This window comes from Salvelinus alpinus, chromosome 21, assembly GCF_045679555.1.
Source record: "Salvelinus alpinus chromosome 21, SLU_Salpinus.1, whole genome shotgun sequence".
NCBI classification, from domain to species: domain Eukaryota; kingdom Metazoa; phylum Chordata; class Actinopteri; order Salmoniformes; family Salmonidae; genus Salvelinus; species Salvelinus alpinus.
This window is the reverse complement of record NC_092106.1, coordinates 23,483,790-23,497,664: the sequence shown is the minus strand read 5'-3', so window position 1 is coordinate 23,497,664 and position 13,875 is coordinate 23,483,790. Positions and strand designations below refer to the sequence as shown.

The following is a 13,875-nucleotide window of genomic DNA, read 5'->3' as shown; positions in this document are numbered from 1 at the left end:
GCTGCTGTACTAGCAGAGAGGATAAGGAGACTACTGATAAGGAATGAATGAAGAACACTGGGAGACACAGGCACAGCGCCTGAATTATAAATTATAAACAGCACTACAGACATAAGCTTTAATATCACATGTCATTAATGAAATGTTGTCTCTCTCTGTTCTCTATCATTCTCCCTCACACGTGCGCACGCGCACACACACACACACACACACACACACACACACACACACACACACACACACACACATACGTAACATATTGCTTCCAAGTACTGCTCTGTCTAATCTGATGTCTATTTTGTTCTGTTGTCAGTTTGTCTGGAAGTGGAGATCACCCCCACTCAGGGAGAGATCAGTGTCGGAGAGTCCAAGTTCTTTCTGTGTGAAGGTAAGCTTGCCCTTGTATCATTATACTGTAGTAGACCACTGTCTCTTTGGAATTGTTTAGATCCCGTTGTGCAGTACTGCATATACACTGACCTTTTGTGTCCTGTCCTGATATGCTGTGTGTAGACAGTTGTCAGGCCACTAGACAGGAACAAGGTAGCTGTAACCTTCTCTAGGATAACGGAGTACTATTTCTTAATAAGGTGTATAGGTTGTTTCCTAGGTTGATGCTCTTCTTTGTGGCTCTTTATTTGTCTCGTAGAGCGACTCAACATTGTGATACCAATATGTGATCGTAATGATTCTCTAGTTAGATACAAAAACAAACACATTTAACCGTCTCTTGTCTCTGTGCAGTTGTTGGGGTAGCAAAGGAGATTGACTGGTATTCGCCGAGCGGGGAGAAGATAGAGCCCAACAAACCAGAGATCACCGTAACCCGAAACGACGAGTCCTCGTCCACCCTCACGCTCTACAAGGCCGGGGTGGACAGTGCTGGGACCTACAAGTGTCTGGCCACCAACGGAGACCAGTCAGCAGAAGCCACCGTCAACGTCAAGTTCTACCGTAAGCTGCTTCTCCTTCTTCATTCTCTAGGGATGTGTCCAAAAGGGCATCCTAATCCCTCCCTATAATCTACACTATTCCCTATATAGCGCACTACTTTTGACCAGAGTCCCATCGGAGTCCCGTGTACTATTTAGGGAATAGGGTGCCATTTGGGACGTAGGCTAGATGTCCCGTTCAAAACCAGTGTGTGTTTGCATTATGAAATAGTATAATCTCAGGGGGATGTCCTGATCACGGAGCGTTAAATTGTTATATTAAGAACCCCAAGCTTTCTTTAAGGAAAATTAGCTGATTAAATTTCCTCAATCTTCAGGATAGTGTTGACGGAAAAGCTCGAACATTTTATTGAGGGCTTGAGGGCAAAATGTCTTTATTTTCTGTTTTTCAGCTGGAGATGGATTTTTCCATCAGTCAATAAACCCCTCCAAAGAGCATTAAAACAAGACCTAATGAACCTGTCTGTTGTGCATGTCTTCTGACTAATGGCTTCTATAGCTAGACGCTGCCAAGCATCAGCAGACGTCCATCATATAAACCCTTTATGGTTTCCCACCAGGCACAACATGTTCATGTGATCAGAATAAAGGCAGTTAAGAGGCTGAGGTGTAGAGGAAAACAGTTAAATGAACCCATTGCTACATCTCTAATGGCATACTATTCCCTGTGTAGTGCACCCTATGGGTCCTGGTCAAAACTAGTATACCATGTAGGGAATAGGTTGCCATCTGGGATACACCCATTATGTTCTTCATGGTTTTAAATGGTTGACTAACATTCTTGTATTTTGTCTTGTAGAAAGGATCATCTTCAAGAACGCCCCCTCCCCCCAAGAGTTCAATGAAGGGGACAACGCCAAAATCGTGTGTGACGTCATCAGCTCCCCTCCCCCCACCATCATCTGGAAACACAAAGGAGCGAAGATTCAGATGGAAAAGGATGGTGAGATAGATGCCGTTTAGCCTGGAGTAGGGTTGCACAATTCCAGTAACATTCCCAAAATGTCCATGTTTTCCACAAATCCAGTTTGAAGGATTTAGGACCTGCTTAAATCCAAAAGCAGGATTTGGGGAAAGTCTGGGAATTTGGAGAAAGTTATCAGAATTGTGTAACCCTAAAGGGTACCTACATTTTTCCTGTTTCCACTTTTGTTTTTTGTCTTTGACTGTCAGCCTTGTCACCGTTTTTACTCAACCGTGTCAGAAAGTCCCTCTACAGCTGTCAGACAGTGTTCCATTTCAGCCATTCTCTGACTAATATTATAACTGGTGGGTATGAATATGAAACTGTTTAAACACTTTAATTAAAGAATTTACATAGAAAGGGAGATTTTCTAGTGTACAGGGATCTCTGTCTGAAAAGCCCTTTTTATACCTCATCCATTACATATTCATTCTGATTTGATTCTCCTCTCAGTCCGCTTTAAGATCCTGCCCAACAACCACCTGCAGATCCGAGGCATCAAGAAGACAGACGAGGGGTCGTATACCTGCGAGGGCCGCCTCATGGCCCGGGGAGAGATCGACCTCAAGATCATCAAGGTCATCGTCAACGGTCAGCCTACTTCTTCCTCCCTCTCTATTCCCTTGTCACTTTATTCATGGGTTTGCCAACATGTTGTGGTGTTAAGTCATCTATCAACATCCTAGACAGCAGACAACTCTGGGCTGGATTTCAGCTGTAGTAACTTTGCTGACAGGGAGTCTTATGCATGGTCTCAGGTGTGTTAATATGTCTCCCTCCCTCAGTGCTCCCTACCATCCGGGTGTGGCAGTCGGAGGTGAATGCCACAGCAGGCGTGGGCCAGTCTGCCATGTTGACCTGTGCAGCTGATGGATACCCAGAGCCAATGGTGACCTGGGCAAGGTAAGACTGGAGCACATACTCTCTCACACACACACACACACACACACACACACACACACACACACACACACACACACACACACACACACACACACACACACACACACACACACACACACACTCTCACACACTCTCACACACACACACACTCAAGCCTGGTAGACTGATATACCACTAACCACTGTTTTGCAGATGTCCATCTGACCATGGAACCCATAGGCTACCAACACCAATGCGAGTGATAGTCCCCTGCCCTTGGTTGGCAGTGTAGTGTGTTGTTCTCACCTTCTTAGAAGAGTTAGAGGAGCTGTTCCCCTTGTTGCTAGGTGAGGGAAAGGACTGGTGTGAACTCCATGTGACACTTATCTTTGGGTTTGAGTCTTAGGTAAAGGGGGAGGATCTATTTTAACTCGGCAGTCAAGGTGGTAGGCTTTGCCTTCACTCTCACAATCTCTCTCTCCTGCTCAAGGTCCAAGAGACCACAATGTAATTATCTGTGGTCAAACCTTGACCCTAAGGGTCATTGTCATTGCCGAGAAGTAAATGGTTCTCTGTTGTAGTCTCTAGAGAGATCATGATTGAAGACTGGGAGAAACATTTTCATTTGGAAAGAGCGATTCAATGTCACACTGAAACATTATTTTGATAAAACTGAATTGTGCTAATATGAATTAAGTCTGAGTTAATTCAAGGGAAAAAATACTTGTTTTGAAGTCTTTTATTATATTTATTTGATACAAATGATCATCAAGCGTAGTTAGCAACTTAGTTGTGTCGTGACGATCGCTTCTCATCGTTTCATAAAAGCTGATTGTAATCAGAGTGTGTGTGTATGTGTGTGTTCCCCGTCTCTTCTCCCCCAGGGCCGGTGTTCTTCTGGAGTCAGGAGACAAGTACAGCTTTAATGAGGACGGTTCAGAGATGACCATCATGGAGGTGGCCAAGCTGGATGAGGGAGAGTACACCTGCATCGCTAAGAACAAGGCTGGGGAGAGCGAACAGGAACTCAGCCTCAGGGTGTTTGGTGAGGGACTCCTCTCACTTGGTACTGACAGATGATTGACTGTGTGATGGGTTTCTGGTGGTTTATCAATGGTTTATCTATATTTATTCACTTTGGGAGGATTTTTACAAGGGATTATTTTGGGGTTATGTTGTGATTATAGCCGTAGGTACTAGCATCAGATCTGGCAGGTGATTGTTGTCACTATGGGATTGCATGCTGCTTGTAATGGGTGTGTGCACACTGTGAATGTTGCTATACTGTAGGTCATACAGGTGAGTGTCACTGCAGGTTGGTTATAATGGCTCTGTGTGTGTCTGTCTTTGCTACAGTGAAACCTAAGATCACCTTCCTGCTGAACCAGAGCACGTCTGAGATGGAGGAGCAGGTGACTCTGACCTGTGAGGCGTCAGGGGACCCCACCCCCACCATCAACTGGAGCTTCGGCCTGCGCACCTTCACTGAGGGAGAGCAGGTACAGTCAGCCCACAGAGTGAGACCAGCCTGGGGCTGTGTCCCACTGCAGAGGGACACTCAGGGGATGTGTTTCACTTAAACATGGCAAGGCTCCCTTAGCCAGGTTCATCTCTACTGATTAAGTATGGCCCCAGAGCAGCAGCTAGCTAATAGAAGGTCACACAATGAAGTTGATATTACTACCTCGTAGCTACCTAGTTACCATCCCATCTTAGACCTCGTCCCTATAGCACCTTAGACCTACACTACATGACCAAAAGTATGTGGACACCTGCTCGTTGAACATCTCATTCTAAAATCATGGGCATTCATATGGAGTTGGACCCCCCCTTTGCTGCTATAACAGGCTCATTCTTCTTGGAAATGCGTTACACTAGATGTTGGAACATTGCTGCGGGGACGCTTCCATTCAGCCACAAAAGCACTAGTGAGGTTGGGCACTGATGTTGGGCGATTAGGCTTGGCTCGTGGTCGGCGTTCCAATTAATCCCAAAGGTGTTCGATGGGGTTGAGGTCAGGGCTCTGTGCAGGCCAGTCAATTTCTTCCACACCGATCTCGACAAACCATTTCTGTATTCGCTTTGTGCACGGGGGCATTGTCATACTGAAACTGCCAGATGGTGAAGAGTGAATTATTACTCCAGAGAACGCGTTTCCACTGCTCCAGAGTCCAATGGTGGCGAGCTTTACATCACTCCAGCCGACGCTTGGCATGGTGATCTTAGGCTTGTGTGTGCGGGTGCTCGGCCATGGAAACCCATTGTATGAAGCTCCCGACGAACAGTTCTTGTGCTGACGTTGCTTCCAGAGACAGTGTTGCAACCGAGGACAGATGATTTTTACACGCTATGCTCTTCAGCACTCGGCGGTGCCACGTTGATAGTCACTGAGCTCTTCAGTAAGGCCATTTTACTGACAATGTTTGGCTATGGAGATTGCATGGCTATGTGGTCGATTTTATACACCTGTCAGCAATGGGTGTGGCTGAAATAGCAGAATCCACAAATTTGAAGGGGTGTCCACATACTTTCGTATATATAGTTTATGTTCCTATAGCAGCCTCTGCTTGTCCCCTGCAGACTGCTGCATACAGTAATCTATGGATCTTATATTTTCATATAATGCCCCATTGTCCATATAGCTAGTTCCCTGTAGTACCAATGACCTCATCTAGTCCAATAGACAGGTAATGGTGGGGCCATTCCATCAGAGACAAGCTGTAGGTACCTGTACAGTATAGGAGGAGTGTAGATAGGCGGAGCCGCCGGGAAGGTCAGTTTACATCGCTACATTCTCTCCCCTGCAGGCACATCTTAACAGGATCTATCAGGTATGAAATCAGCGTGGCACAGAAATGGAACAAAATCAATTGATAGAACAAATTGCGTATGGGGTATGAGATTCAACAAAAACCCTGATAGAATCAAATAAGTATTTTTATGGAATTTTCTTGTCTGCTCTTCAGTCAATATTCCTTGAAAATCCTAAAGATATGATCTCATCAGGGTTTATGAAATCGATTCAAAGTTGCATGTTTTCCAAATATAGCCTGACTATTGCCTGTCTATTGCGTTGCAAGAGAGTGATTCTGAATGTTTAAACTTTGGGGGTTTCCTCTACCTTGTCTACTGAGGTCAGAAGAAAGCATGGTTACCGTAATGACCTTTAAAAGAGGACCTCCTCATTTCTGTGTTGCCATTCCTGGTCCGATCATCTCCGTCTCCTTCCATCCATCGGGGCAGCCTCATGCCCTACTGCTGCTCAGTCTGTGTCCCTTGCTGTCCTCTCATGTAGACGATCTGTCTCACTGCATATCTGTCATCAATCATCAATCATTCTGTCAAGGTTGAAGCTAAAATCAAAATGCCTAAGTCTGTATCTGTATCTGGCCTGTGTTGTACTAGCACAACCATCTCTCCACGGTGGGGGGTGAAGAAATGATTAGCAGCCTCCATTGAATTATCATTAGGAACATAGTTAAAAACAGGAGCTTTAAGGAATAGAAACCCCTTCCCAGCGGTGGTCTGGCACTGTGGGTCTCATGGACAATGATCCTGAGGTAATGTCTTTACTAGCAAGAAGCCAGGATAGTGTGATTTGGAAAATGGCTGCTAATTGTTTTTGAACCTGGCTGTGCCTCATCTGCCATGCTAGCAGCACTAATCATAGCAGCTGTGGCTCAATTGGGTTGGGGGACAGGTGAAAGGGTAAGCTAATGATCAACTCTCACATGAAATATGTGCCATAGTCTTCTATCTATCCAGCTACTATGGTGACTTGTTTATATGGGTCTATTATTTGAATCAGTGCTGTTGTTTTGGCTCATTGGCTATCAGCATGACAATTGCAGTTTTGTTTTCCCTGTGTGGAATTGGTGTTGAGGGATATTTGTGAGAATCGTGTCTGTGTTACAAGTGTGTGTGCATGTGCATGCTGTGGTGTGCTATTCGCTAGTGTGTCATGCTACATATATCATTGCCACCAATCTCAGTGCTTTAACGTTCCTTTACATTCTCCAGTCTGCTGACTGTTGTACTCATAGAAATGGACGTAGTTCCTGCTGTAAAGAGGTGCTGGATTACCATTATCTCTGTTGACAGGGCATTCACAGTGTATTATTCCCTCAGCTAGCTTCCACTCGTCTTCTGAGTCTGACTGTTGTCTGAGGAAATGTAGGCTATAGCCTAAAAGGTTTTATAAAGGATAGGGTTTCTTTTTTATTCAACACAGCATATTCTCTCCCTACACGTTTACGATAGTGATGGCAGACAAATGAACCCTGTCACATATTTATAACTACAGAGATATTGAGATGTCAACTGAGAGGATCAGATTGACAAAATGATTGAATCCATAGAATAGCCTAAATGTGGGTAACACATGCCATGGTAACATTGTGTTCCAAGAGGACACTGTGCTTTAGCTATTACATAAACACGTTTAAACCAGCTTACTCTTCTATTCTAGTGCTCTCATACTCATATTTGTTTTTGAAGAAGGGTTTTTGTTTGCAAGGGTTGTAGTTACATTGTTGTTCCAGCCCCCTTATTTGTTGTAACAATTCTTAATAACTCAAATGTAAATGAAATGTGTATATGTGCTTAGGACATTATCTCGCAAAATGAAAGGCTGGGTTATTTGAATATATATTAAATATTCTACTTGATTTACAAGGTTTGCAAGCTGCAATTATCTGAGAACATTCAGGCTCTGGAAAGGAGGAGCAAACGTGCTTGAAAATGAGTTTCTTCAAAGCTCATCAGAGCTCAAACGTGGTACAGATGACCAGATATTGAATTGTTCAGTTGACAGCATATGCTGTAGATTACTGTGTATTGAATCTTACTGGAGCTGCCTAATTTATGATAATGTGCTCCATTGAAGCACAATGAGATCGGTCTAGTATTCAGATAGTTGAGCGTAGGAAAGAGAGTAGGAAAGTAGCTATTAACTCTTGGGAATGAACATTTGAAGGCGAAGTGTTCTGAATGATCAGAGAGCTCAATCATGTGGTGCTGCTGGCTGCTGTTGGCTGCTGCACTATAACGTGATTGGTTCAGGGAGCGGTGTTGAAACAGAACGATGCTTTCAATCCAAGGGCCTGCTTTACTAAGCACTGGTAGAGTAGGGACCTACTATAGAGAGGCTCTTGTTCTCGAGCTACAGTTCCAACACAATGCTCATCAACAGTGGGCTCCAAAATTACTTGCACTTCTGACTGGCAATGCACAAACAATACTTAAAAAAAATATCAACAATATAATTATAGAGAAACTCAAAATACCAACATGTGAGAAATACTGTACTTTATTAATGTTTCAATGGAACCCACCAAAATAATAATTTCCTCCAAATTAAGGTTTCACAATTAATTGCACCCTTAAAGATTATTGTAAATAACATCTACCAAAATTAAACCAGGAATTAAATTCCACTTATTTAAGTTTATCTAAGTCTTAAGGAACTATATTGAGCCATTACATCACTTCCTGTTCCACTAAATAAGGTAACACGCATGCAATATCCCTTTGTCATCCAACACCATGAAGAAAACAAAAGAACTGGCAGTTCAAAAGAGACAGATGGTCGTAGACCTTCATAAATCTGGTAATGGCTACAAGAAAATACCACTGAGCTCTGTCAACGCAATTATTTAAAAATTCCAAAGATATGGAACAGTTGAAAACCTCACGGGGAAAGGACGCAAATGCATTTTGCCCCCCAGGGTAGGGAGGAGGATGGTGAGAGAAGCAACAAAATCCCCAAGAATCACTGTGAAAGAATTGCAGGCCTGGGGTCACCAGGATTCCAAAAAGCACCATCAGACGCCACATCCACAACCACAGGCTTTTTGGAAGGGTTGCCAGAAGAAAGCCCTTTCTGACCCCAAGACACAGACGTCATTTAAAGTATGACTGGAAAAGGTGCTCTGGTCAGATGAGACCAAAATGGAATGTTTTGGTCAGATACAGCATCGGCATGTTTGGCGTCGAAACAGAGATGCATACAAGGAGAGGCACCTCATACCCACGGTGAAATATGGTGGTGGGTCAGTGATGTTTTGTGGCTGTTTTAATTCCAGAGGTCCAGGGGCACTGGTTAAGATTGATGGCATAATGAATTCCAACAAGTATCAGGCAATTTTGGCAGCCGTAGGTGGACTTTCCAACAAGACAATGACCCAAAATATACCTCAAGATCCACACAGAAATGGTTCTGTGACAACAAAATCAATGTTCTGCCATGGCCATCTCTGTCTCCGGACCTCAATCCAATCAAAAACCTGTGTGTTGAGTTGAAGAGTGCAGTTGACATGCTTAAACCCAAGAATGTGAAGGATATTCAAAGGATCTGTATAGAGGAATGGTCCAAAATCCCTCCAAATGTGTTCCTTAACCTTGCCAAACATTACAGGGAAAAATGCTGTTATCCTTGCCAGAGGTGGTTACACTAAGTACTGAATGAGGAGTGGCAATAATATATATGAATATGAATATATATATGAAACCTTGATTTTGGTGAAATGTGTTTTGTATTAAATAATTGTGTGATTTTGGTTGGTTCCATTGAAACATTAAGAAAGTACAGTATTTCTCACATGTTGGAATTTTGAGTTTATCTCTATAATTATATTGTTTATATTTTTTTAAGTATTGTTTGTGCATTGCCAGTCAGGGGTGCCAGTAATTTTGGAGCCCACTGTATGTGCCTGTCTGGTCAGTGGTGGTACAATGTGGTTGTCTGGACATTGAATGGCAGTTTGTTCTTATGGTATGACAGTTGGAATGCTGCTAGCCAGGATAAATGATGGAGAGCTTCCTAACTGATCCCAGTCAGGGGTCATCAAAAAGCCCAGTCCTGTAACCATACCCTACTGTTGGGCTGTTTATGACTATAGAGAGGATGCCTTTTGTGTGGTGCCGAGTGAGATAGTTATGTGAGTGTTTCTTCTCGAGAATCTCCTCTACAACAGTAGAGGATCGCTGCTCACTGCTTACCCAGGGGATGAGGAGTGCTGCCTGGAAATTAGATTTGTCTGATGGGATGTTATTTAGTGCTGGTTTGCACTAAACTGATTAGATGCATGGTGTTTACAGCTCTCACCATCATTTGCTTTTGGTCCATGTCCCATTGTTTAAACAAAAATAAAACATGGGTCTGACAGTGATGTGTCAACTCAATTGCATACCTCACAGTGCTGTGTCAGACCAGCCACGACCAGGGGTGCTGTTAGTTATGCGTCCTGTAATAATGAGCAGCAGCACCGGTATTACGGAGCTAATTGAGCAGCAGCTCCTCCTCTGCACTGTGGGGTCTGGTCCCTGACTGCTTTTCTGACATCAGGTGTTAAATGTGCCTGTCTTGCTATGTGTGTCTCTCCTGTCTCGCCACACCCCAGTGGACCGTAAAGAAAACTAATATCATATAACCAGTCCAGGGCGGACTCTACTCTTGTTGTTAATACATTCACTATCTACCTTAGCTACATGCCATAGCTCAATATACAGTACACCCCTCCCTACTTAGGATGAGTCTTCACTCAGGATCTTTTACTTGACATATTATTAGTCTGGTCTGTTAATGTGTGTGGTTCTGCCCTGCAGTGTGACTGAAGCTTTCCCACTGTTAACTAGTCTCTTGACAGATGTGTGTGTTGTGTTTCTCTGTGACAGGCAGTGAGTCTACAGTGGTATAGGTTAGCCCTTATTAAAGATAGAATCCAGATGAATTCACTCATTATTCACTCATCTGTGAGTGATTGGAAGGCGTCCAGCTCTAAACGAGAGAGGATGGTCTGGAAGGAATGTTAAGATTGACTGTATTAATAATGAATTGAGTTCTGGGCCTTTTTGCCTGCAGTACGTTTCAGCAGATGGGACGCTTGGTTATTTTCTGCATCTGATGGAAAGCTGTTTACCATTTTGCTTGTCGTCTGGCTTCCATACTCCATTCCATTCATCACTACGTCGTCGTCCATTATCAATCATCTCTCCTTCATGCCTCTTGTTTCTCCTTAACATTAGGAAACCCATAAAGCATGCATTTTATAATATGTATTATGGCAGAATTCAGAGAAAATAAATCCTCTGTAAGTATATGTATTTCAGAGGTGGACAATACTTTTTAAAATCACGTTTAACTATCTTTTGTTGGACTGAATTAAGTGTTAAATGTTGTGTTGATTATATAACTTCATATTAAATGTGGATTCATTATGATTCATAATCATGAAAACAATTCTTAATAATTTGATTTTGAAGATGATATATGGAGAAATGTTTCTATGATTTTTCTTTCTTTCAGCATCCCTCCATGCTAGCTAACTCCAATGTTATGTCTATTCTTTACACATGAACATGTACCCAGCAGGCTAAATGGGTTGAAATGACGTCATTAAAACCTGTTTAGCTCGCTGGCTAGGCTATTTATAGGTTAATGCTGAGTAGTTTAATACTACTGAGGAGCGTAAAGGTTGATGAGTCTAATTGTGTCAAAAACAATGGAATGGCGTGCTTGGGTTATAGTTTTAGCATTAGCCCATTTCACTGGACTACAGCAGGTCAACGTTCTGTACAGGAGTGGGGCAGTGTTGTACAGTTGCATGCTTGTGCAGTGTTCTTTGTTCCATCTGTGAGGTACTAGATAAGGATTCCTGTCCAAGGATTGCTTTGCTTTTTTGTTGTTGTTCTATTCTGTCTGTGTCCTCTACAGGCCTCTTGGACTCGGCCCGAGCAACACAAGGTATAGCTTCTATAGTGTACCCAATACCCATCACTATCTACCATATACCCTGCCCATGCATCCTCTTTCACTATATTGAATTCTCTTCAACACTGTTTTCTATTGTTGCTGTAGTCATGGAAACTGATGGAGAAACTCTTATCCGCCCTCTCTGGTTTGTTAGAGTGGCTTCGCTCTGTGAACCATCAGGCTGAAAAATGATCCTTGAAACTTGAATGTTCTTTTTCCTAGCTCATCCATTTTGTAGCCAGGTATCAGACAACTGGTGAAGGATGTTTGTTCCTGTTCTTTCCAGGGAATAAGGTCTAGGGTGCACAAATGATCGAGCTAAGCAAAAATTGCTTGATGTTTCCAATAGGCACCACCACCCTGCATTATTAATAAACTCTCTGTTGTTGAAAACCATAGTTATGAAACTTTAATGAATCTATGTTCTCACGTTGCATATGAACAGAAGGAAATGCTCTTCCTCTGGACAGAATGAGGTTGTATATCATGGTCTGGTCTGCCATGTGGTTGTCCAGTCTTTGGCCACGATGAGGAGCTGTAGTTGACCCTCTTTGACCTTACAATACAGCCCAAAAACAGGGAACTGAATGTTCTATCTACACTACATCATGATTGTATTAATGTGCCTGGTCTATATTTCTTCATCAAGAACCACAATAGGACCTGCCTGTACATAAGGGGTGGCATATGTGAGTGCAGCACAAGGCTGGCGGGACACAGTCACACTCTCTGGCCACCCTTTCAGCTCTGATGTAATTATCCCTGTCAGTGTTTGGAGAAGGTGGGGGGATGGAGGGAGGAGGTGGAGGAGGAAGATGGGGGTGGAATGAAAAGGGGACTGACTGCTGTGTCTGTGTTATGTAAACGTTTCCTCAGGCATACTTAATGCCCCAGACATGCTGCTTCTGTTGAGTTTGAATACAGAACTAATGAGCGCTACTCCTCTCTTAGTTAGTTTCCCAAATCGCAACATATCCCCTATGTAGTGCACTACTTTTGACCAGGGTCTATAGGGCTCTGGTCAAAAATAGTTCACTATGTAGGGAATAGGGTGCTATTTGAGCCACAGCCTTAGTTTGTCCCCCAGACTGGTCCCTACTGTAGCTAATTGAACAACACAGAGGCATTCATGAGATGGTTCACTTGCAATGTGTGGGTGTTGAACTTCAAAGCCATGCAAAATAAAATGCAGAGGTCCCTAGAAGTTCAACTCATCTACGACACCTAACATGAGTTAACAGTGGTTTGGACTGGCGTGAGAGTAGCAGACCCAGACTGTTCAGTGTCAACAACAACAACAAGAGTAGCAGACCCAGACTGTTCAGTGTCAACAACAACAACAACAAGAGTAGCAGACCCAGACTGTTCAGTGTCAACAACAAGAGTAGCAGACCCAGACTGTTCAGTGTCAACAACAACAACAACAAGAGTAGCAGACCCAGACTGTTCAGTGTCAACAACAACAACAAGAGTAGCAGACCCAGACTGTTCAGTGTCAACAACAAGAGTAGCAGACCCAGACTGTTCAGTGTCAACAACAACAACAAGAGTAGCAGACCCAGACTGTTCAGTGTCAACAACAACAACAAGAGTAGCCGACCCAGACTGTTCAGTGTCAACAACAACAACAAGAGTAGCCGACCCAGACTGTTCAGTGTCAACAACAAGAGTAGCAGACCCAGACTGTTCAGTGTCAACAACAACAACAAGAGTAGCCGACCCAGACTGTTCAGTGTCAACAACAACAACAACAAGAGTAGCCGACCCAGACTGTTCAGTGTCAACAACAACAACAACAAGAGTAGCAGACCCAGACTGTTCAGTGTCAACAACAACAAGAGTAGCAGACCCAGACTGTTCAGTGTCAACAACAACAACAACAAGAGTAGCAGACCCAGACTGTTCAGTGTCAACAACAACAACAACAAGAGTAGCAGACCCAGACTGTTCAGTGTCAACAACAACAACAAGAGTAGCCGACCCAGACTGTTCAGTGTCAACAACAACAACAACAAGAGTAGCCGACCCAGACTGTTCAGTGTCAACAACAACAACAAGAGTAGCAGACCCAGACTGTTCAGTGTCAACAACAAGAGCAGCAGACCCAGACTGTTCAGTGTCAACAACAAGAGTAGCAGACCCAGACTGTTCAGTGTCAACAACAAGAGTAGCAGACCCAGACTGTTCAGTGTCAACAACAACAACAACAAGAGTAGCCGACCCAGACTGTTCAGTGTCAACAACAAGAGTAGCAGACCCAGACTGTTCAGTGTCAACAACAACAACAAGAGTAGCAGACCCAGACTGTTCAGTGTCAACAACAA

General features: G+C 43.5%; 1 protein-coding gene across 7 annotated transcripts in view; it reads left to right on the top strand.

The window, feature by feature from the left end:
- The window catches only part of ncam1b (neural cell adhesion molecule 1b), a 109,463-nt gene that overhangs the window by 77,629 nt on the left and 17,959 nt on the right, over positions 1-13,875 (top strand). For 4 of the 7 annotated variants that reach the window (XM_071357410.1, XM_071357414.1, XM_071357415.1 and 1 more), the window contains exons 2-10: positions 314-388; positions 745-954; positions 1,753-1,896; positions 2,371-2,508; positions 2,703-2,820; positions 3,684-3,844; positions 4,156-4,298; positions 5,607-5,630; positions 11,513-11,542. In XM_071357410.1, the coding sequence (XP_071213511.1) occupies positions 314-388; positions 745-954; positions 1,753-1,896; positions 2,371-2,508; positions 2,703-2,820; positions 3,684-3,844; positions 4,156-4,298; positions 5,607-5,630; positions 11,513-11,542 (1,043 nt within the window). The remainder of the gene's footprint in view (positions 1-313; positions 389-744; positions 955-1,752; positions 1,897-2,370; positions 2,509-2,702; positions 2,821-3,683; positions 3,845-4,155; positions 4,299-5,606; positions 5,631-11,512; positions 11,543-13,875) is intronic. The other 3 variants (XM_071357413.1, XM_071357417.1, XM_071357411.1) reach the window with 2 other exon arrangements.